This window comes from Myotis yumanensis, unplaced genomic scaffold, assembly GCF_028538775.1.
Source record: "Myotis yumanensis isolate MYYU_CA2020_CCGP unplaced genomic scaffold, mMyoYum1.0.hap1 SCAF_5, whole genome shotgun sequence".
Lineage (NCBI taxonomy): Eukaryota > Metazoa > Chordata > Mammalia > Chiroptera > Vespertilionidae > Myotis > Myotis yumanensis.
Genome location: NW_027223756.1, coordinates 37,618,641 through 37,640,505, shown reverse-complemented (window position 1 = coordinate 37,640,505; position 21,865 = coordinate 37,618,641). Strand labels below are relative to the sequence as shown.

The following is a 21,865-nucleotide window of genomic DNA, read 5'->3' as shown; positions in this document are numbered from 1 at the left end:
GCCAGGGTCCTGAATACATGCTCAATTGCCTTTACGTTGATCCAGCACAGACAGTACAACAGGCCTTTGTCCATGCTGTCCCCTCACCCTGAATGCCCTTTACACCTTCTTTGCCTGACTCCAGGCCAGGATGGCGCCTCCCCTGGGCCTCCAGGATCCTTGTGTTACCTTCAACATAGCAGAAGTGACATCCTGGGGCTACTGTTCAGTGCCCTCCTCTGAGAGTCCTCTGGGGGCATGGTTATGATGCATTCACCTCAGAAAACCTGGGGTCCAGCAAAGGGCCTGGTGCATAGTAATAGATGCTCAACACACGTGGTTTTAAATACAGAGCTGGGCTACTCTAACTTGGAACTAATTCTTTCCCTTTCCTCCCTTCCCAGCCTCCATCTTCAGCTCTTTCATTTTAGTTCTGTTGGAATCTTGTTTATTAAACGCCTCCTGTGTAGGTAGCCCGAGATGGTTTTTCCAGAAGCCTGGCCCCATCTGTTCATCCCTCAGCACTCTGAACTCAGGCCAGCTTCTCTACCAAGTGCTTCTCAGGGCTCACATGGGCACCATGGTTACAGCAGCAGATCTGACATGCTCCTGACCAAGATGCTCTAAGCCCAGGGTGAGAAGCATCGAGGAGCAGCGGAGAAAGGCCCAGGATGTTGACCTCCAGCCCAGCACTGCTTTTACTGGTTATGCAACTACAGAAAAAGTCACTTAACCTCCTTGAGCCTCAGTTTGCTTCTGTGAAACGGGGACCATTAGAGCATCTGCCTCACAAGTCAGTCTAAAGATCAGGGATGGGAACATGCTCTGGAAACCACACAGCCCCGGAAAGATGGGAGGCTCCATGGCCACGTGTGTGTTATTCTGATGACCTGGCCACCCGCTTCTCACAAGACCCCCTTTCAGATGTCTCAGGGGAGAAGCTTCCCTTAGGTGTTTCTCTAGAGACAATAGTGGGTTTTATCTCACAAATTCAGTCAACCCAGTCATTGATCTCATTTCATATATATATATATATATATATATATATATATATATTAATTAGACCGGAAGAAGCCGGGGCTGCTAGGGAAGCCTGGGTCCCAGGGGGCCAGAGGGAAGCCAGTGCCAGCAGCTGGGGGAAGCAAGGCCTACTCTTGCACGAATTAAGTGCATAGGGCCTCTAGTATATATATATATATATAATTGAGTTCAGAGAGGAAGGGACATGGAGAAAGAGATAGAAACATCAATAATGAGAGAGAATCATTGATTGGCTACCTCCTGCACACTCCACACTGGGGATTGAGCCCACAACCTGGGCATGTGCCTTGACCAGAAATTGAACTGTGACCTACTGGTTCTTAGGCCAACATTCATTTCCTTTTTTTGCTTTGGCCATTAGGAAGCTCAGAACTGAATGTTCAGGCCACTCCTAGCAATTGTGTGGCTCTGGGTTCTAGATCTACCTTTGTGCCCTTTAATAATACCATAATTATTTTCTCTCTCACTTTATTTCTTTCATACTTTTATCTTATTTTTTTAACCTAAGCCACCTCAAATCCTTTTTGGAATAAGGCAGTGGCCTGAATTAAAAAGAGCAATATGGGTTTTTTTTGTTGTTGTTTTTTAAATATATATTTTATTGATTTTTACAGAGAGGAAAGGAGAGGGATAATTAGAAACATCGATGAGAGAGAAACATCGATCAGCTGCCTCCTGCACACTCCCTACTGGATATGTGCCCACAACTAAGGTACATGCACTTGACCGGAATCGAACCTGGGACCCTTGAGTCCACAGGCCAACGCTCTATCCATTGAGCCAAACCGGTCAGGGCAAGAGCAATATGTTTTTGAGGGCTTGCTCTGTGCTAGGCTTTGTGCCGAGTACTTTCCATACATTATTCCCCAGTGACCCTGGGAATAAGTAGGATGATTGCCCTCATACTCTGAAGAGGAAACAGAGGCCCAGAGAGGCTGAGTGACTTCCTCTTAGCCACACAGCAAAGCCCAGATGCCAGCCCAGGGCCAGCAGGACTACAGAGCCAGGCTTGGTGCCCTTCCCCCTGTCCCCCCCTCCAGGTCCAGGCTGGCTTGTACCTGGATGGTTACGGAGACATCGCCCTTCTCCTCCTGGACAAAGATGTTGTAGGAGCCGGTGACCACTGGCTGGTTGTCATTGATGTCCAGCAGGTGGATCTCCAGCGTGGTGGAGGACGACAGGTTCCCGCCATCGGTGGCCTGCAGCGTGAGGTAGTACACCGCCTGCTTCTCCCGGTCCAGCAGCTTGCTGTTTTTCACCATCACCGTCCCTGAGTCTGGATCCACCTCAAAGATATCTGCCCTGTGCCAGGTGGCCAGATTGAGCAAATAAAAAGACAGGGTGCCCACTTAAGTTTGAAGTTCAACTAAGCAGTGAAAAATATTTTCTCACATTTGCAACATAATGGAACATTTGCAACCTATTTATACTAAAAAAATTATCCATTGCTTATCTGAAATTGCAAGGTAACTGAATGTCTTGTTTTGAGTTTTTTTGTTTGTTTGTTTGTTTTTTGGTTAATCCTCACCAGAGGATAGTTTTCCATTGATTTTTAGAGAAAGTGGAGAGGGAGAGACAAAGGGAGAGAGACATCGATGTGAGAAAGACATATCAATTGGTTGCCTCCTGCACAGGGATGGAGCCTGCAACTGAGGTTACGTGCCCCTGGCCGGAATCAAATCCGGGACCCTTCAGTCCGTAGGCCGATGCTCTGTCCACTGAGCCAAACCGGCTAGGGAGGCTGTCTTATGTTTTATCTGGCTACCCTAAACACCCCATGCCCACCCAGAGACCTTACCCATTCCCCGAAAGCAGGCTGTAGGTGATGCGGCCCCCCTCACCCGTGTCTGGGTCAAAGGCCTGGAAGGCAGAGGGACAGATAATGGCACACTGTTCAGAAGTGATGGCTCTCACTGCCAACCCCACACTTGATGGAGACCAGGCTTCCCACTTCCTGACACAAAGGGAGCACCCCCGACACAGATTCACACTAGACACCCCCACACCACACACCCCCACACATACTCACACATGCATGCACACTTGCTGAGACCCAAAGGCATCAAATGATATGGAGACTTGGGCAGGGCCACAGTCCCCAGTCTGCCCTCCATGTCCCCCAGCCTGGCCCAGCCCTGTCCCCCATCACTCACATGAATACTGTTGGTTACCACAGAGCCCACTGGACTGTGCTCGAAGATACTGAGGTTGTAGTGGCTCTTAGGGAATGTGGGCCTATGGTCATTAATGTCTCTCAGGTGGATGGTCACCAAGGCGACGGAGGAGTTCCTACTGACCGAGTCAATGGCCACAACCTGAGGAGAGGGAAGGAGGCAGCAGCCTTGGGACCAGAGTGTCCCATGGCCTGAGCTTCCCAGTGCCCCCGAATGCCCCTCACCTGCACCAGCATCACCGTCTGCTTCTCGTAGTCCACCAGTGACGGGTCCCGCACCAGCACCTGCACGTCGGCTGAGCCTGCTGCCTTCTCAGGGGAGACACTGAAGGCTGTGGCATCAGGGCCCCCCAGGGACAGCAGGAAAGTGCCATTGCTACCCTGTAGAGGGGGGCTGTACAGTAAGGACCCCGCCCGCTGCAATACACACACCTTTCCACAAGTCTCGGGCCTTAGGTTCCTGCCTTAGGAAACCCTGTCCCCTGAGGTCCCATGAGAGGGAGGCTCTCAAAAAACTGAGGCATGAGGGCCCTGGAAGACTGGGCTCATCGCTAGTCCCTGGAAATGTAGGCCCATCAGAAGACTTCTGTAGGCTCTGTGGGCCCCAGATCTGAGCTGCAGAGATGGAGCCCAGACACACACACACCACTCCCATGAAACATTGCAACGAGCCTTCCCTACCAGCCACCATCCCCACTCTCCACCACTCACACCAACACCAACACCAATACCCAGCATCACCCCATTACTTATATCCCCTCCACTCCACTAAACACCAACCACCCACTCAACACATCCACCCAATTACCACCCCCCAATATCACCCTCCACTCCACATCTTATGCCAACTCAATGTCACCAAATGCAACCAAACACTATCCATAGCAGTCATCATTCAGTACCAAGCAAGTCACCCACCACTCAGTATCATCCTCCATTTAAGTATACCCTGCATCTTAATACTCACTCAGACCACCCTGTGCTCCACACTCCGCACATCCCTCAACATCCAGTACTATCCCAACACCTCTCAGCTTCAACCACCATCACCACCCTCTCCTCAACACCACCAAAAGCTGTATTCCACTCAATGTTACCCAGCATCCAGTACCAATCTCCATTCAACTACCTTTCTGTTCACCAATACCTAGCATCACCTTGAGCACAAGACTACCCACAATATCCCTCAACATTTCCAAATATCACCCCACAACTCTGGTTTTCACCACCACTCATGATTGGCACCACCACCGCCCATCATTCATCCCCCACCATGCCTCGCGGTACCTCACTTTACAGGTTACTCTGCACCTCCCTCACCCAGCCATCTCCCATCATTCCCCCTGCCCATGCCATCCTTCGTCTGGGTGCACATGCCTTGTCTGGGTCGTAAACCACCATGGTGAGGTCATCGATGGGGATGCGGGTGGCGGAGTGCTCGTCCACAGAGCCAGTGAAGTTGACTTGGGCTTCTTTGGGGGTGAAGGTGCAGGCCGGGAGACTGCAGTTGAAAAACTCGGGTTTGTGGTCATTGACATCTGTCACCCTCAGCGTGACCCATATGCTCACCTTGGCCTCCTGCCCGTAGATGTTGAGGTTCACCTCTGTGGCCTGAGAGCAGAGCAGAGGCCAGAGGTCAAAGGTCAGAGAACCAGTGCTCAGGAAGAGCTGAGATAAAAGGTCAGAGGTTAGAGAGGGGGATGGAAAGGGTGTGATGGACCCCTCACTCACCGTGATCTGTACTTGCACCTCCTCATCCTCCTCCAACAGCTGCTCACGGTCCAGAGAACCGCTGACCTTGATCACCCCATCTGGCCCGATGTTAAACCAGCCAGGCCTTGTGGAGTCTGGCAAGAGGCAGCAGGAGCAACTGCTTTCAGTGGCTTTGACGAGCCTCTACCCCTTCTCTGACCCCATCCCCAGCCTGGGGCCACCCTTGTTCTCACTGGAGATGGTGTAGGTCACCCGGTCATTGATGCCTTTGTCTCTATCCACAGCCTCTACCTTCAGCACTGAGGTTCCCTGCAAGGAGGCATGGTCAGTGGTCCAGACCCTTTCTCCATCGCTCATCTCCACCTAGACCCCACCCCAGGTCCCCAGCACACCTGGGGTGCGTCCTCAGCCACGGAGGCCGAGTAGAACTCCCTGACAAACTGGGGGTCAAGGTCCGGCTGGTCAATCACAGAGATGGACAGGAAGACAGGTGAGGAACACTGGATGATGAATTTGTTGTGGTATATGCCGCCTGAGTCCTGCGGGGAGACGGGCCTCCATGAGCGGGGCCAGCAGTCCCAGTGCCCCGGCCCCAGCTGTGCCTGCACCCCCACTCACACAGGCCATCAGCTTCAGCTGGTAGAAGGCACTCTTGTTGTTGTAGCTGAGGCTGCCATTGAGAATGATGGAGCCGTTAGACAGGATTCTGAAGAGGTACTTGCTGTCCTCAGTGCTCGGGATGACCTGAGGCAGAGCACAGTCAGGCCACACTCCCCAATGGCCCTGCCCCTGACACCTGCTCTGAGAGACTGCAGTGGAATCCCACATCTGCCATTGACCAGCCCTGCAACCCTCACCAGGTCACGAAACCTCTCTGAAGCTCAGTTTCTGAGCCTCGGTTTCCTCTGGCAAGTGGGCTCAGATATATGCCTCTGTGGGTTGAAAGGAGGGTCAAGCAAGCTAAGGTATGTGCCAGGCAGGTAGTGGGCGCTCACAGACAGGAGCTACAGCTAGCAAGTCTGTCCTCATGAGAACCGGGTCACACTCCTATGTCTGTGTGATCTTGGACAAGAACCTGTATCTCTCTGAGCCTTGATTTCTTCTACCAGATGGTGTGACACGGACTCAGTGTCCAGGGCAAGAGGGTGGGAAGAAGGGTCTGTCTACAGCAGGTACCCTACTTATGCTTTTGGGCCAAGTGAGGTTCAGAGGGGCCACCAGAGGCTTGAGGACAGGAGCTGGACCACTGCACAGCCACCATCCTTACCCAGCCCTCAAGGTCCCTGCTGGCTGTGTGGGAGATGCTGCCCCTAGTGGTCATGAGGGGTGGTGGGGCCCACACTCACCTCCTTTATGAAGTATTGCACAACACCCGCAGGCCCCGTGTCTTTGTCCGTGGCCAGCACTGAGAACACCAGAGAGCCAACTGGCAGGGTCTGTAACAAGAGACTCATCACCTATGAGCTCCAATCCACCCCCTTCACGCCTGAGTGCGTCACACCCCTGCCCTGACCTTCAGTGTCCCCAACTGTCCCACTGAGATGATGACACACCTTCCAGGGCCTGAAACCCAACGTTCCACAAATGTTCCCTTTTCCTTCCCAACTCATGGGCCTCTGGAGGCAGCTAGAGGAGCAGGAACAAGTCCCCCTCGACGCCTGTCCCCACGCAGCCTTCCCACCACTTGAGCTGGCCTCTGATTTGCAGTGATGACTCCAGAACCCAGGATGTGTCACTCCCCTGACAGACATCCCTGTGGGCTCTCTGTAGCCCACAGCTGTAGTATGTCACAGGCAGCACCCTGCAGAGCCGGAAGGTTCTTCTCAGAGGCCTTTGCTGCCTGGAACCTGGCCCTGCAATTCTTGTCCACACCCTCACTATTTCCACATGGTGGCCAGGTTCTTGAAAATCAGACTACATCGGTTCCCCATTCCACTCAGAATATAAGGTCCATGCTGCCTCCACAGCCCTCCACAGTCGGGCCACTGCCCACCTCTCTGACCTCACCTCCCCTTCACTCTCCAACCTCCATCCACACTGGCTTCCTGGCTATACCTAGAACATTCCATGCTCACCCCCACCTCAGAGCCCTTGCATCTACTGTTCCCCTGCCTGGAACATCTTTTTTTCTGGAGCATTCTATAGCCAGCTTCCTCTTGCCTTCTAGGTCTCTGCTCAGATGTCACTTATTCAGAGAAGCCTTTGTGACTGCTTAACCTAAAACACCACCCCGCCCCCAGTCATCCTCTCTGGTTTTGTCCTGTTTTATGAGCTCCATGAAGATTCACACCATCTGAAATCATGCTTATTTAATGTTTCCTTGATTAGTGTCTGTGCTCTTGACTAGAATGTGAGCTACTAAGGGTGGGCAACCAGGCTGTCTTGTTCACCAGATATCCTCAGCACCTAGGACGGTGCCTGGGACTAGCAGGTGCTCCATCAGAGCCTGTCTGGACCTCACCAGCCTCATGTTTGGTGTTGCATGGAGACCTAACCTCATGGATCTTCAAAGCCATGTGGTAATGGCGTTGTTTGCTGCTCAGGGACACCTGGGGAATCTCTCCCCACCTATACAGTTCAAGTGAGGCTGCCTCCCCTTACTAGAGGGGAAAGCCTATGATGCAGATCTAGCCAATCACAGCATTTCATCACCGCATGACCCAAAATGGGCCAATGAGAGGCAGCCCTGGGGTTTTGGTTGGGATCACCAAGAAAGAGACAGTCTGTGTTGAAGTAGCAAAGCTGGTGGGACGCGAGCCTGGAGTGACTGGGGACACTTTTATCACCACAAGGGAGAACTGCACCCCTGCCCCAAGATGGAGGCAAGAGAGCAGCAGAGCTGAGAGGTGGAGAGAAATCTCTTCTTGATGGCATGGTTTGAATAACCTGGATCCAGGCATGCCTGAATCTAGGTATACCTCTACATGTTTCAGATACACAAAAAAATCAACTCCTTTATTTCTTTTTATAATTGAAAGAGTTCCAATCCAGTCTGATGGATTGCCAAATGTTGCTGTACCTATTGTTCATGGGGTTGCATCCCTGGATTTGGTTCCTACAACCACCCCTTCTAGCAAGTGCTTTTCCCAATCCTGGATCCGTTAGCTGTCTCTGGTCCTTCCCACACTGAGAAGAGCTTCTAGGATACCTGACCTGCACCTCCCCCCCCCCCCCCCACACACACACACCATTAAGACAGATGTTACCTCGCTGATGTCTGTGGAGAAATCGGTGTTCTGGAAAACAGGTGCGTTGTCATTTCTGTCCTCCACGATCACCTGAAATTCCTTCAGCACCTGTGGGGAGAAAGCCCAGGTGAGCCTGGAAAATGCGGGCTCCTGAGAAAGCACAGTGAGGAGCATCTGGGCAAGAGAGCGAGTTGACATAGTTTCTCAGGCAGACAATTAGGCAATGTTGGGGGTAACCTTTTATTTGATACAATTTCAAATGCCAGAAAAATTGCAAGTATAGTACAAAGAACTCCCCGTACCCTTCATCCGGGCTTGCCCGCTGTTTGGTTTCTTTCTCCACGTTTATGGAGCCATTTGAATATAGACTGCAGACATCATTAGGTCACTTTTTAAAATATATATGTATATTTTTTAAATATATATATTTTATTGATTTTTTACAGAGAGGAAAGGAGAGAGATAGAGAGTTAGAAAGATCGATGAGAGAGAAACATCGATCAGCTGCCTCCTGCACATCTCCCACTGGGGATGTGCCCGCAAGCCAGGTACATGCCCTTGACTGGAATCGAACCTGGGACCTTTCAGTCCGCAGGCCGACACTCTATCCACTGAGCCAAACCGGTTTCGGCTAGGTCACTTTTTAAACATCTAAAATGTGCCTGTCCTATTACAAGAATGTTCATTTTAGCTTTGCTTGACATCATGTAAAGCTGTGGGCAACCTAATGTCTACAGAACAGACCAGCTAAAGCACCATGTGTGGTCCCCAGGCTGGAATAGAGACAGTAAAGAGACAAGGACTCCAGCACAGAGTCCTTTGGAATGAACTCCAAAGCTGATAGCTGAGTGGACAGGGCAGTTCAAGACAATATGCACGGTAGGATCCCACATGGGTTTCAGAAAATGCACAAGAAACTACAACCTTCTGCCCAGCTGCAGTGGCTCAGTGGTTGAGTGTCGACCTATGAACCCAGAGGTCACAGTTCGATTCCAGGTCAGGGCACATGCCCAGGTTGTGGGTTCGATCCCCACTGGGGGCTGTGCAGGAGGCAGCCAATCAATGATTCTCTCTCATCATTGGTGTTTCTATCTGTCCCTCTCCCTGCCTCTCTGAAATCAATAAAAAAATATTTTTTAAAAACCACGACCTTTCTTCTGTGGATGAACATGTGTACGTGAACACTCAGGGGGGATATGAAAGAACACAGTGGCGGTGGCCACTTCAGGTGGGGGTGGGCTGGGAGAGTTGCCTGAGGGGACTTGACCTCTATCTGCAGTTTTTGAAATGTTTACAAAGCGAATGCGTTCACAAATACCCAATTCATTGAAATTGTTTTTTTTAAATGGGAAATATGTTTTAAAAACAAAACCCTCAACTTTCACAGACACAAGACACTATGATACTTAGAAATATGAGCATGGATACCACCACATTTAGCCAAATAAATCGAAAGTGATCATCTCAGAGGTGTTGGGTAGGGAGATATTTGGCATTTTTTTTTATTACTGTGCACATTAATTAGTAATATAATTAGTTCTATTTGTAATATAAGCAATGTTTTATAGAATTAAAATAAATGAATAATATATCTTAAGATCTTTGTAAAATTGTATAACAAAAAGTGGACAAGTATAATTTTGATAAAAATAAACATTCGCTTCTTTTTTGTTAACTGGGGCTCTCTCTGCTTATTTGAGGCAGGGGGCACAGTCAGGAGTGTGCCCCAGCCCCTGACCTCTGACCCCTGGACCTCCCGCCCCTCCACACCCCATGCCGACTCACTGGGTTGTTGTGACCATCGCTCACGGAGATGTTAACTGCCAACCAGAAGAGTGTCTGCAGCGGGAGGAGAGAAGGGGACCAAGGTAAGCCCCGACTTGAGGAGAGAGCGCAGCCAGGGCACCCATCCCCGGGCCCCGACTCCCAGGCCCTCCTGGTCTCCCTGCCCCCTCACGCCTTCCAGACCACTGCCCTTTACCTCGTAGTCCAGAGGGCTGGCCAGCTTCACTTCCCCAGTGTCTGGGGTGACAGTGAAGAAGTAGGCGTAGCTGCCTCTAATCCCATAGGTCAGAGGGTCCCCGTCACCGTCCTTGGCTGCCATCCAGAAGGCCTCAGCACCTGGCGACGGGGCAGGGAATGTCCAGGGTACACAGCCATCTCTTTCACGACTGGCCTGGCCAAGCTGCCCAAGAGGCTGGGCTGTGGGGTCTGACTTCTCTGTGCCCAGAAACATGGGCCCTCCCCAGCCCTCCAGGCTCCGGCCCCTGTGGACAGGGGCACCAGGTTTGGTGGCTGTTACTCAGCACCCAGTCAGAGGTCTTTTTTTAAATATGTTTGTATTGATTTCAGAGAGAGGAAGGGAGAGGGAGAGAGCGATAGAAACATCGATGAAAGAGTAACATGAACCAGCTGCCTCCTGCACACCCCCTACTAAGCCCGAAATCTCGGCATGTGCCCTGACCGGGGAATCAAACCAGGCGACTTCCTTGTGCATGGGATGATGCCCAACCCACTGAACCACACCAGCCGGGCTCAGAGGCCTTTTGATCACAACATCCTGTTCTCCTGTGGGGGAATGACCACAACTGCACTGGACTCAGCAGAGTGGGCTGATACCCAGGCATCTCCTTCCCCTGGCCCGGCCCTAGGACCTGCCCTCCTGGGATTCCTTGAGAGAAGACCAAAGACGGTTGGAGGTAAGGTATCGAGCTGCAGCAGCTGGATGCACCCTGGGGTGGGGGCTACTGAGGACCCTCTGGAGGTGCCTGGGCCCCTTCTAAGTTTTCCCTTCACCCTGAGAGCTTGCCCAGAATCTGCCGGAACACTCTGCTCAAGTGAGGGGCTGCACCCCCAGAGAGCACCCCCTGGCTGAACGGGGCTGGGAATATTGAGGGGCTTAAAAATCTCAAGGTCATCTTCTCTCCAGCCTGAAAGAAACATTTTACAGATTCACCAAACCCACAGCGGCTGCCTCAGCCTCACCTCCTCTATCACATCCAACCTTCGTTCAACCCACCCCTACCCCCGGAAACCCCGCTCTCCTCAGCCTCCCCTCTGCCATTGTTAGACAGCTGTTCGTTAGCAAGGGCTTCCTGCTTTTTCTCAAAATGTCTTTCCCTAGAGCCCCCACCCACGGGCCCAGTCTGCATGGTATTTGTCTTTATGCCAATACATTCATAAAATGTAATTTTAATATATTTTTCTGGAGAAAAGGACCCACAAAGGCAAAAATGCCACAACAGTCGCATTCAGGCATGGGGCCCAGCGCCATGAACCGGGTGGAGGGGAGCTAGGGGGGGGAAAAGAGGAACTGTAATAATCTGAACAATAAAGATTTAATTTAAAAAAAAGAATTCTATGTTTGTCACTAAACTCAAGTTGATATTTAAAACACCATAATTCTAGATTTTTTAAAAAGTCTGTCTGACAACACTAAACTGTTGCATGGTGCTCACGTGAGAAACACAGGTCTTAGTAGGGAGGAAGGACAGCGAGAGACTGGAAGGGGCAGGAGAGGGGGCTGGGGTGTTGCAGCGTCCTGAGTCCTGATTCCGGAGTGGTTACCAGTGAATCCAGTGTGCTTTTCTGAATATACATTATACAGGTAACCCTCACGTTTCCAAAGTTTGCCTTCCGCCACTTCGGTTTTACGAGAGAAATCCGAGGCGGGTTTCCACTTTGGTTGGAAAGGGTGAAAAGCGGAAATAGCGTTCAGCCTGTGTTTTACCGCAGCCTTTACAGAGGCAGCGCTCGCCACAGCGAGAGGCCCCGCCGACTGCCCCCTGCATCAGGCCCCTGAGCACCTGTGCTCTGTCTCGGTTTATTTTGTGCGTTATTAGCAAGATGGGTCCTAAGGTGTCAGAGAGCCTAAGAGAGTTCGTAAGGGTGTTATGCTTAGTATTAAACTGGACGTAATTAAGAGTTTTGATCATGATGATGAAATAAAAATATTGTACACACATTGAATTTTTGGCCTGGGAATGCTCAAAAACATTTCCATATAAACTAATGAGAATTGCTTCTTGCCATTTTGGCTAAGGAAAGGTTTCATAGGAACACTACTTTTGAGGGAAAGGCTGTACTTCAAAATAAAAAGCCTAAATAACAGATTTTTTAAAAATCTGATTGGAAATGCTTCCACACTGCAAGAGAGCTTCATCTCAGGAAGGAGGAAATTGCTCTTTGGTTTAGAGCAGCCATGTGGTTATAAAAGAGCAAAAAAACACCCAGCCAGTGTAGCTCAGTGGTGAGCATTGACCTATGAACCAGGAGGTCACGGTTCAATTCCTAGTCAGGGCACATGCCTGGGTTGCAGGCTCCATCCCCAGTGTGGGGCATGCAGAAGGCAGCCAGTCAATGGTTCTCTCTTATTGTTGATGTTTCTATCTCTCTCTCCCTCTCCCTTCCTCTCTGAAATCAATAAAAATATTTATTTAAAGAAAAAAAAGAGCAAAAGACCCTCATTTAGTCTGGCTGAAAAGGAGGGAAGTGTGTTGCTCTGAACAATAAAGTAACTAGCTTCCCCAGAGGCTGCAGAGGGAGAGTATACAGGCATCTGGGCCTGGGGAGGGGAGGAGGCAGGCAGGGGTCAGGGAACCTGACCAGAGTGGACATTCCCTTGATGACAGTGAGCACTGGCTTCCTGCCGAGTGCTGTCATCTCCTCCCTTCTCCCCAAACCTCCAGTAAAGACTGGCGTTGGCCAGGGAGAAGGAGGGAGATTGGCCACTACGGGAACCAGGAGGATGGAAAGAGGTGGAAAACAGGACCATTGTGTGAGTCTGGGTTATTTGATGCTATGTGAGGGCTCTTGACCCAAGTGCTGAAGTGGCCAAAACAAACTTCTGGAACAAACTCTCTTCAGATCACCTTTGCCTGTGGCAGGAACTGGCGCTGCAGGATGAGGAGCACCCCTCCATGGGAGCCCCTGGGATCCTCTTGGGGGTAAAGACTTGGCCCAGGCTGGACACAGGAGGCGGTTACTCACCCACAGGCAGGTCCTCTGGCAGGGTCACTGGCAGGCTCATGTTGGGCAGGAACTTAGGAGCCACATTGGCTGTCGCTGTAGGGACACAGAGCACGGGAATATCTAAGCACCCCTGCGAAGCCTGAACCCCTATCTGGCCCTGTGGGAGCCCACGCCATTCCCACTGGCCAATCTTCCATCCAGCTCACCCGCCTGAGTCTGGAGTCCTCCCCAGACTTCCCCAGGGCAGCCGACCAGAGGGCTGGTCATAGAAGCTGGGTGTGTACTGCTGAGGGACCCGCTCCTTGCTAGAGGGCTCTGCCGAGGGTCTCCAGGTTAGTGCTGTTCTGGGAGGGGAGGGGAGGCACCTACCAGACACGACAAGGGCAGGAAGCAGCAGGCAGGACAGCCATGGCCACGCCATCACGTCTGGAGGGAGCTGGAGGAAGAGGCATCATGGAAGGGGCACCTGTACCCAGGCCTTCCTCCTTAAGCAGACCCCCATCAACGTGCTCTGACCCAGGTGCACCCAGCATCACCATTCAGCGCTTCTCCCCCAGGTCACATCACTCTCCGCCCACTTCCCAGGCGTTCCAGGGTAAGGGGGAGTCAGAGAGAACCAAAAGGGTGAGCAGGGTAGCTGAGCCTGGTCCAGAGCCCCAGCCTGGGACTGACCTTGAACCTGACCTCAGAGTTCAGAGCCCACTGTGTAGCAGGCACTGATCTAAGCACATTAAAAGCATAATCTCACTATTCCTACAACTATGAGGTGGCTGCTAAGAAACCAAGGCTGAGAGAACAGGGGCTTGCCTGAGGCCCCACAGAAAATCAATGACAAGACCATGCTCTGAACACAGGTCCTTTGGACACAGAATTCATTCCCTCAACCACGGCACCATTCTCCCTGTTTGAAGTGCTCGAGCCTGCTGGTCATTGCCTGCCCTTCTCTGTCCTGTTTCTTCATCTGTAAGATGGGAAGGATGACTCTAACAGGTAATGGGGGAGGGAGAATGGAGTGAGGGGGACACAGCTACATGCCCACTAAAGGACAGCACGTCCTGCTCAGTGCCTGACACACAGTAGGTGCTCAGCAAATGCAAATCCCTTCCTTCTGCATCCTGCAGGGTCATCTTCGCTTTCTCACCACGACAGCCAGTACAGTCCCCATGGAAACTGCTCTGGTCTCTCTTCTGTGCCTATCACCACGCTGGTGCTCTGAGACTGACTCCAGAGCTCAGGAACAGGGTGGGCTGTGCGTGGGTGACGCCAAGGACTGCATTTCTGCAGTGGGACTCTAACCAGTGCCCCTGGGGAGTGGCTGCAAAAACTGCTGACTGGCCCACCCTGCGTGGCTCAGTGGTTGAGTGTCTACCTATGAACCAGGAAGTCAGGGTTCAATTCTAGGTCAGGGCACATGCCCGGGTTTCAGGCTTGATCCTCAGTTGGGGCGCTTGCAAGAGACTGCCGATCAATGATTCTCTCTCATCACTGATATTTCTCTCTCTCTCTCCTTTCCTCTCTGAAATCAATAAATATATAAATATATATATATATATATATATATATATATATATATGTTTTGTTTTGTTTTTTTTTTTTTTTTCAAAAAACTGCTGGCTTGCCAAGGTCCCCAGAGATGATAGCTGCAGACAGCCCACGTGCTAGTCAGTAGGCTACACTCAGCCTGGTTGGAAAATGCTGGACCCAGCTTCTCAGGAGGAATCAATAAGTCCTCAGTCCTCAGAATCACGTATGCTGAGCCACAGTCCTCAGTGAGACAGAGACCATGCTGTGGTCGCTGCTGGCGTAAGGGAGTCGGGGTCACGTATAGTGACTGAGGCTGACCTCGAGCTCTCCCGGAGGCAGGGCTGGGGACACGGACAACAGTTCAGTTTGGGGTGGGGATGGAAGTGGTGCTGGTGGGGGTGACGAGGTAAGAGGACACCTCGGAATGTGTGTGATGACAAGGGTAGAGAGGCAGATGGAGCTGGTGGTGTTGGCCGTGGGGTGGAGAGGATGGTGCTGGTGGGCTGACAGTGGAGAAGCGATGGAGTTGGGCATTGGTGATGGTGGTGGGTGCTGGCGTCCACCGTGCGAGCAAGATCCAGGGCACTTGAACCCTGGCTGCATGCAGCCTGTCCTGGCATCCCCTTGTGGTGTGGTCTCGGACCTAACCCCCCCCCCCTTTTGTCCTCTTTGGCCCCCTCACTGAGAGGTGAGTCAGCAGCCACAGGACCATTAGTCACAAAGTGCAGCCGCAGGTATGCAGGTGTGCTCCTCACCATGACAAAGTTCACCGCAGCGCTGTCGGGAAGACAGGAGACTCCTGCCCTGGGACCCAGCCCGAGGGGCAGGGAGCTGGCCTGGCCACAGCTGCGGGTGGCACTTTGTCCCATCCCATTTAGTCCTCAGCATATCGTGACCCCGGAGGGGAAGGGACATGGCCCAGTCAGTAATGGGATCAGAACCCAAAGCAGGAGTCTGAGCTGCTCTTTCGAAGCTTCTGGTTTTCTCTTCCTCATCGACCAGACCTCCCCCCAGGCCTGCGGAGACCCTCGAGATGAGGTCAGGGAGAGCAGCCTCCGTCAGCAAAGCCCCCAAGCCAGCTGGGGCCCAGGCTGGGACGCCAGCCTCTGACTCCCAGTCGGCCCTGGGTTTCATACAACTTCCCCATTCTCAGAGAGACTTACAAACACACGCTCATTTGATCATAATGAGGCCAAAGTTCTACGATTCAGAGCATCATCCTCTGGATTTAGTCATCTGAGAAAACTGCAGAGTCTGTGTGAGCTGGGAAGGCACAGAATGAACCTGCCCCACCAGTGAGTGTCCCCTCCCCACTGGGCACAACCGCCCCCAGGCTCAAACCTCCACCATGGCTCCCACCCGCTGCAGACCGATTCCTGCCTTTCGTCCTGGCAGGCTGGGTCCTCACAGGCCCAGGGTCTCTCTTCCCACACAAGCCATCTGGCCGGTGGCACCGAATGCTCCTGTCTCGGTCCACACCCGAGGCATGTTGTCCTTCCTCCAGACATCGGCATATGTGTCCCTCTGCCCGGGACACCGTCCCTGCCTTGTGGTACCTGCAGAGTCTTTCTATCCTCTAAGGGCAGGGCAGGCCTGGTGCCAGGTTCAGGCATTGGTGACTCTCCTCTGGCCCCTAAGACCCTGGTACACCAGCAGGAGCAGTGGACAGACCAGGTGCAAATGGACAAGAAGTGAATGATGTGGACGAAAAAGGGGCCACATAGTAAACCTGACAAGCTCAGGAGAGGCCTGGCCTTATTCACTCAGAGACCTAAAGTAACCACGTAGGACGGTCTGAAATTAAAATCTCCTAAAGCGAGTCATGGAGGGTAGTCATGTCCTAGGTGGTTATCTTCCTTGACAAAGGTCAATCTTTACCTTAACTGAGTCTGTCTATTGTCTTTTTGCAACTATAATAATATAACCTTTGGAATGTCAGAGAACTCCCCTTTCTCAGACCCCTCAGGGCACAGTCACCCACCAGAGCACAAGACCACACAACCCTCATCTTGCTCTTCTGCAGACCATCTCATGCCGTCTCTATGTGCGTAACTGTTCACTGCTAACCATCTCATGCCGTCTCTATGTGCGTACATGTTCACTGTTAACCATCTCATGCCGTCTCTATGTGCGTAACTGTTCACTGCTAACCATCTCATGCCATCTCTATGTGCGTAACTGTTCACTGCTAACCATCTCATGCCGTCTCTATGTGCGTACATGTTCACTGCTAACCATCTCATGCCATCTCTATGTGCGTACATGTTCACTGTTAACCATCTCATGCCATCTCTATGTGCGTAACTGTTCACTGCTAACCATCTCATGCCGTCTCTATGTGCGTAACTGTTCACTGCTAACCATCTCATGCCGTCTCTATGTGCGTAACTGTTCACTGCTAACCATCTCATGCCATCTCTATGTGCATAGCTGTTCACTGCTAACCATCTCATGCCATCTCTATGTGCGTACATGTTCACTGCTAACCATCTCATGCCATCTCTATGTGCGTACATGTTCACTGCTAACCATCCTGTGCCCACCTCACTGCAGCCCTCCTCACTCACAGGTCTGATGTAAAATAAGTATATGTCTCTCCATTTTACTCTTCATCCAATCTCAGCGGTTTCCCGCATTGCTTTCCCCCACCTCCCTAATCCATCACAGAGGATTTCATGTAACCCCCTTACACCCTCCCCTTCTATTCTGATGTATAAAGTAGGTGGTAAAACTGCCATTTTCTGAAGCATTTTCTCAATCAATTGAGATTTTGCTTCCTGGCAATTGTAGTCAGTTTAGCTCAAATAAACTCATGAAAATTCTCTACAGGTTTGGACGTTTCTTACGTTGACAATGGAGTTGCCCTTGACAGTGCCCAGGCCAGTGAATTCCCAGGCCTCGCTGTGCTGGGCAGCGCCAGGCACGGGCGCGAGACATGGCCTTACTCCAGCCCCCAGTCACTACATAGCCACACCCAGCAGCTCTTGTTTCCTCCTCTGCCTCTCAGTTTACCTTCTGGAAAATGGGACTATCTACATTCTAGAAATTACAGCTTCCTCCCCACCCCCTTTCCCTACTCTCAAAAAGTGCTTGGAGAAGAACCAGAAAGGACACCGAGGTGAATTAGGGCGGCTCCTGGATCCCACCCCATGAGACATGCAGACCCTGGCGTGGCCGGACACACCCACTTCTGCTCCTCAGCCTCTGGTAGGAGGCATCAGAACAGCTCTCAGCAGCCATGGCTCCAAGACTTCCTAGAATGTGGAGGCACAGGGAAAGGGGACCACAGGCCTTCCCAGGGCCTTCAGAAAGGCCAGAGAGGGAGGCGGCCCTCCTCACTCGCAGGTCTGCAGCAGCAGGCCCAGCCTTCACTGCCACTGACACCTCTCGCTCACAACACACTTTACTTCCACTTCCTCATGTACTTCCTTCCCACAGTTGGTCCCTAGCTCCGGGAAAGGCCATTCCAAGGCCCAAGTGTGGAAACTGAGGCCCAGCAAAGCTCAGAGAGTGATGCCCAGAGTAAGGGCACAGGGCTAGACCAGGGGCCCCCTCCAGTGCCCACCCCCCAGGCTGCTTCACTGGCAGACAGATATGGAGTCAAAGGGTCCTGGGTTCTGATTACTGCGCCACCCCAGGCGAGCCCTTACCCTATCTCCCTGGGCCTATTTCCCTGCTGAGAAGTGACGTGAGGATAAGAACCACAGAGTCCACACATTGGTCACACCTGTTTCCATCTGTCAGCTCCCAATGTGCCTTGAGCCCCTGCTTTGTGCCGGGGGACCAACCCAACAGACCCTGCCTCGGGGCAGAGGCCCAGGCCTGGCCCGGCTCTTAGCGGAGTCTCCACCTGGGACACCAGGGCGAAGACTTGTGTCAGGGCCTGGGAAGGAGGCAGAGCTGGGGCCCAGCCAGCCCGTAGTCCTAGCCAGACACTTCCTCCTGCTGGTGGAGGAGGCACTGGAGCCAGTCACTGACCACAGGCCCAATTCTGCTTCAGGGCTCTCCACCTTCCTCCCACATGATCACCATCCCCATTCTACAGATGAGGAAACTGAGGCCCAGAAGAGTTCCAGAGCCCACCCACAGTCAGGACGGAGCTAGGATTTGAGCCCAAAAAGACCATCAGAGCCCAGCTCTTTCTCCTCAAGCTCCGGGGCCCCAGGCTCAGCCACCATGACCTCGCCCCCTGGAGCTTCCTGTGTAAGGAGCCCAGGCAGTTTAACTCATGTTCCGGGGGGACCTGCCTCCCTCCCATCCTGTAAAAATCCTCAGTGGGTCCAAATGACCCAAGGCCTTGTTAGGGAAGGACGGACGGGAGACCTCGGAGCCCTGGGGAGAGGCATTGTTAGCCCCACACTGCAGAGGAAACTGAGGCCCGGTGGCCAGGCTGGGACTCACTCCAGAGTTGCCCAACCCAGCGCCCATGCTCTCTCCTTGCACCCAGAGCTCCCACCCAGCTGTGGTGGTACCCCCAAAGCTCGCCTTGGTCCCGAAGACCCTACTGGGTCCCTACACCAGGCAGGAGACCCCATGCCCTGCTTCAGCGAAGCTACGTGGTCCCTACCTGTGCCCCAGAAGAGGCTGCGGAAGCGGCGGACAGACACCGGCAGGCGCAGGTGGGCACTTTCTGGGGCTTTCAGTGTGCGGCTCACAGACTTTGGCACCATCTCCGCCTCCCCTGAGCAATCATTAACCCTGCCAGAGACCACACCTCCAGGATGGGGAAGACTCCTGGGAGGATAGGCCCCAGGGCTCCGTGGATGAGATCCAGGCCACAGGAGAGAGGGCCTGGCAGAGCCGGGGCCCAGAGCACCTGGGAGCCAGGCCCAGCCCTGGGGCAGGCAGGAGTAAGACATCCAGGGCAACATCGTGAACTTGGTCCGCTCCCGACAAAGAGGCCTCAGGGACAGACCTGTGGAGAAGGTCAGAGAAGGAGAGGTCAGGAGAGGCAACTAGTAAAATAGTGTAATAATCAAACAGGAGGTTTCACAGAGGGATGAGGCCAGCCCTGAGCTTGGGTATTGTTGCTGAGGCCCTCAGAGGTTATGACCATCCCTGGGGGCCTGCATCTACCTCTCCCTGTAGCATGATATCAGACATTCATATCTGTAACTTGGAGGAAATAATAGTACAGTGGGGCCTTGACTTGCGAGTTTAATTCATTCAGAGACCGAGCTCGTTAAGGAGCTCGTTAAGGAGCTCGTTAACTCAAATTACTCTGTCAACTCAATGCAAAAAATCGGAGGAGAGACAGCTGGTATCTCAAAAAACTCGTTAGTCGGGACACTCGTAAGTCAACGCCCCACTGAACGCACATCATAGGATTCTTATGAGGATAAAACCAGATCATGGAGATACCATTCCAGGTGTAGGGCCTGGCATGTAGCAGGGAACCCACCAGGACACTGAATCTGTAGCCTTTGCAGATTCTCGCCATAATCCTGAGCGACCCTCTCCTCCTGGGAGGAGCCACGCCTGCCTCACACTCAGTAGATACATAGCAGGTAGTTACTATATGCCAGGCACTAAATTCAGCAGGGATCTTTGTTCCCCAACCTCCCGAACTTAAAACAGATTATCAAAACATACAGGCATGTGCATCCATGCTCACAGCAGGATTATTCACGACAGCTGACATGTGGAAGCAACCCAAGTGTCCATCAACAGAAAATGCATTAACAAAATGTGGTATATAGAAAAAAATAGAATATTATTCAACCTTAAAAAGGCAGGAAATTCTGACACATACTTCAACATGGCTACACCTGAGGGCATTACGCTAAGTGAAATAAGCCAGTCACAAAAAAAGACTGTGTGAGTCTCCTTCTATGAGTAGCTAGAGTAGTCAAATTTACAGACGGAAGTGGTGGTTGCCAGGAGCGGAGGGGAGGCAATGGGGAGCTATTGCTTCATGGGCACAGCTTCAGTTTTGCAAGATGAGATGAGTTCTGAAGATGGATGGTGGTGATGGTTGCACAACAGCGTGAAAGTACTTAATGTCCCCTAACTGTACACTTGAACTGGGTAAGAGAGTAAATGTTATGTTATGTGTATTTTACACAATAAAAACAAATTTTATAAAATACTACAAGCTTGCCCAGCTGGGGTGGCTCATGGTTGAGCATCAACCTGTGAACCTGGTCAAGGCACGTTCCCAGGTTGCAAGCTCCGTCCCCAGTGTGGGGTGTGCAGGAGGCGGCCGATCAATGATTCTCTCTCATCATGGAAGTTTCTATCTCTCCCTCTCCCTTCCTCTCTGAAATCAATAAAAATCTTTAAAATAAAAATAAAATGCTAAAGCTTCGCAAAATGTGAAGGAACCTGGATGAAAGCAAAACGAGTGGGAAAAAAAGAGGCGAACCGAGGCCTGAATAGAATTCTCAAAATATTTAAATATTTGCCCTTAAGTTTTGGGTAATTGTCAGAGGTGGGCCATGAATTGAATTCCAAGCTTTCCAATAGGCAGGAAAGAGAAACGGAATCCATTAAGTCCATCCATTAAAAAAAAAAAAAAAAAATGAGAGCGAAAACACACCAGGATCTGGGAGCTGTGGGGCAATTCTGAGCTCTGATGCCTGAGAGGTATCTTCTGTGTGTCTCCAAGGAGAGGATGCTGCAGAGGTGGGCGGCACCCGATATGACTGTTACAAGGCAGTTGTTCAGAAAGCAGCGCAGGGATCAGGGTCTGCCTTCCGTGGTGGTGGGACAAGTTACAGAACCTCCCTGTTGCCATAATCTGGACATTGTGGGTAAACCTACCTCAGAAGTTGGTGGTGAGGATGAAATGAAGTCACGGACACGGTGCCCAACCCAGAGTAAAGTCCAGGAAAGTATTAGTGTGTGGAGTGGGTGGGTGGCTGGTGGCCTAACTGGTAGCAGGACAGGAAGGTGACTCCACTCCAGGCTCCAGGTCTGTCCCAGAGCAAGGGAGTCAGCCTGTGTCTGTCCACTCCCTGCTCTCCTCTCCTCCCCCAGTGCTGACTGCCGGGGCCAATAGCTCTGAGTCATTGCTCTGGCCCCCGAGGGTGTGTCCCGGCCTGCACAGACCTTTGGACAGCATCTGGATGAGCCATCAGGTGTGAATAGATGATGCCCCCCCGCCCCACACACACACACACACACACACACACACACACAATCTAAAAGGGCATCTGTCTGCCGGCCAGATCGCATCTAAAAAGCTCAGGCCCAGGCCCAGGGTCACTGCAGGGAGTGGCAAGTGGCTAGCCAGAAAGTGGAGCTAAGAGGCCAGGATGTGGATTTAGATAACCTG

The 21,865-nt window shown here is 52.0% G+C and overlaps 1 protein-coding gene across 1 annotated transcript in view; it reads right to left on the bottom strand.

Moving 5' to 3' along the window:
* CDHR2 (cadherin related family member 2) overlaps positions 1-19,251 on the bottom strand; it is a 31,560-nt gene extending 12,309 nt beyond the window's left edge. Inside the window, exons 1-16 of the mRNA XM_070415085.1 lie at positions 19,157-19,251; positions 13,435-13,501; positions 13,084-13,158; positions 10,076-10,215; positions 9,880-9,933; positions 8,113-8,202; positions 6,253-6,342; positions 5,525-5,650; positions 5,299-5,445; positions 5,140-5,215; positions 4,925-5,040; positions 4,571-4,804; positions 3,419-3,574; positions 3,174-3,335; positions 2,819-2,880; positions 2,079-2,322 (exon numbers count right to left, since the gene is read on the bottom strand). Coding sequence (XP_070271186.1) covers positions 2,079-2,322; positions 2,819-2,880; positions 3,174-3,335; positions 3,419-3,574; positions 4,571-4,804; positions 4,925-5,040; positions 5,140-5,215; positions 5,299-5,445; positions 5,525-5,650; positions 6,253-6,342; positions 8,113-8,202; positions 9,880-9,933; positions 10,076-10,215; positions 13,084-13,158; positions 13,435-13,486 — 1,824 coding nt within the window. The 5' untranslated portion in view covers positions 13,487-13,501; positions 19,157-19,251. The remainder of the gene's footprint in view (positions 1-2,078; positions 2,323-2,818; positions 2,881-3,173; positions 3,336-3,418; positions 3,575-4,570; positions 4,805-4,924; positions 5,041-5,139; positions 5,216-5,298; positions 5,446-5,524; positions 5,651-6,252; positions 6,343-8,112; positions 8,203-9,879; positions 9,934-10,075; positions 10,216-13,083; positions 13,159-13,434; positions 13,502-19,156) is intronic.
* Positions 19,252-21,865: the final 2,614 nt, after the last annotated feature.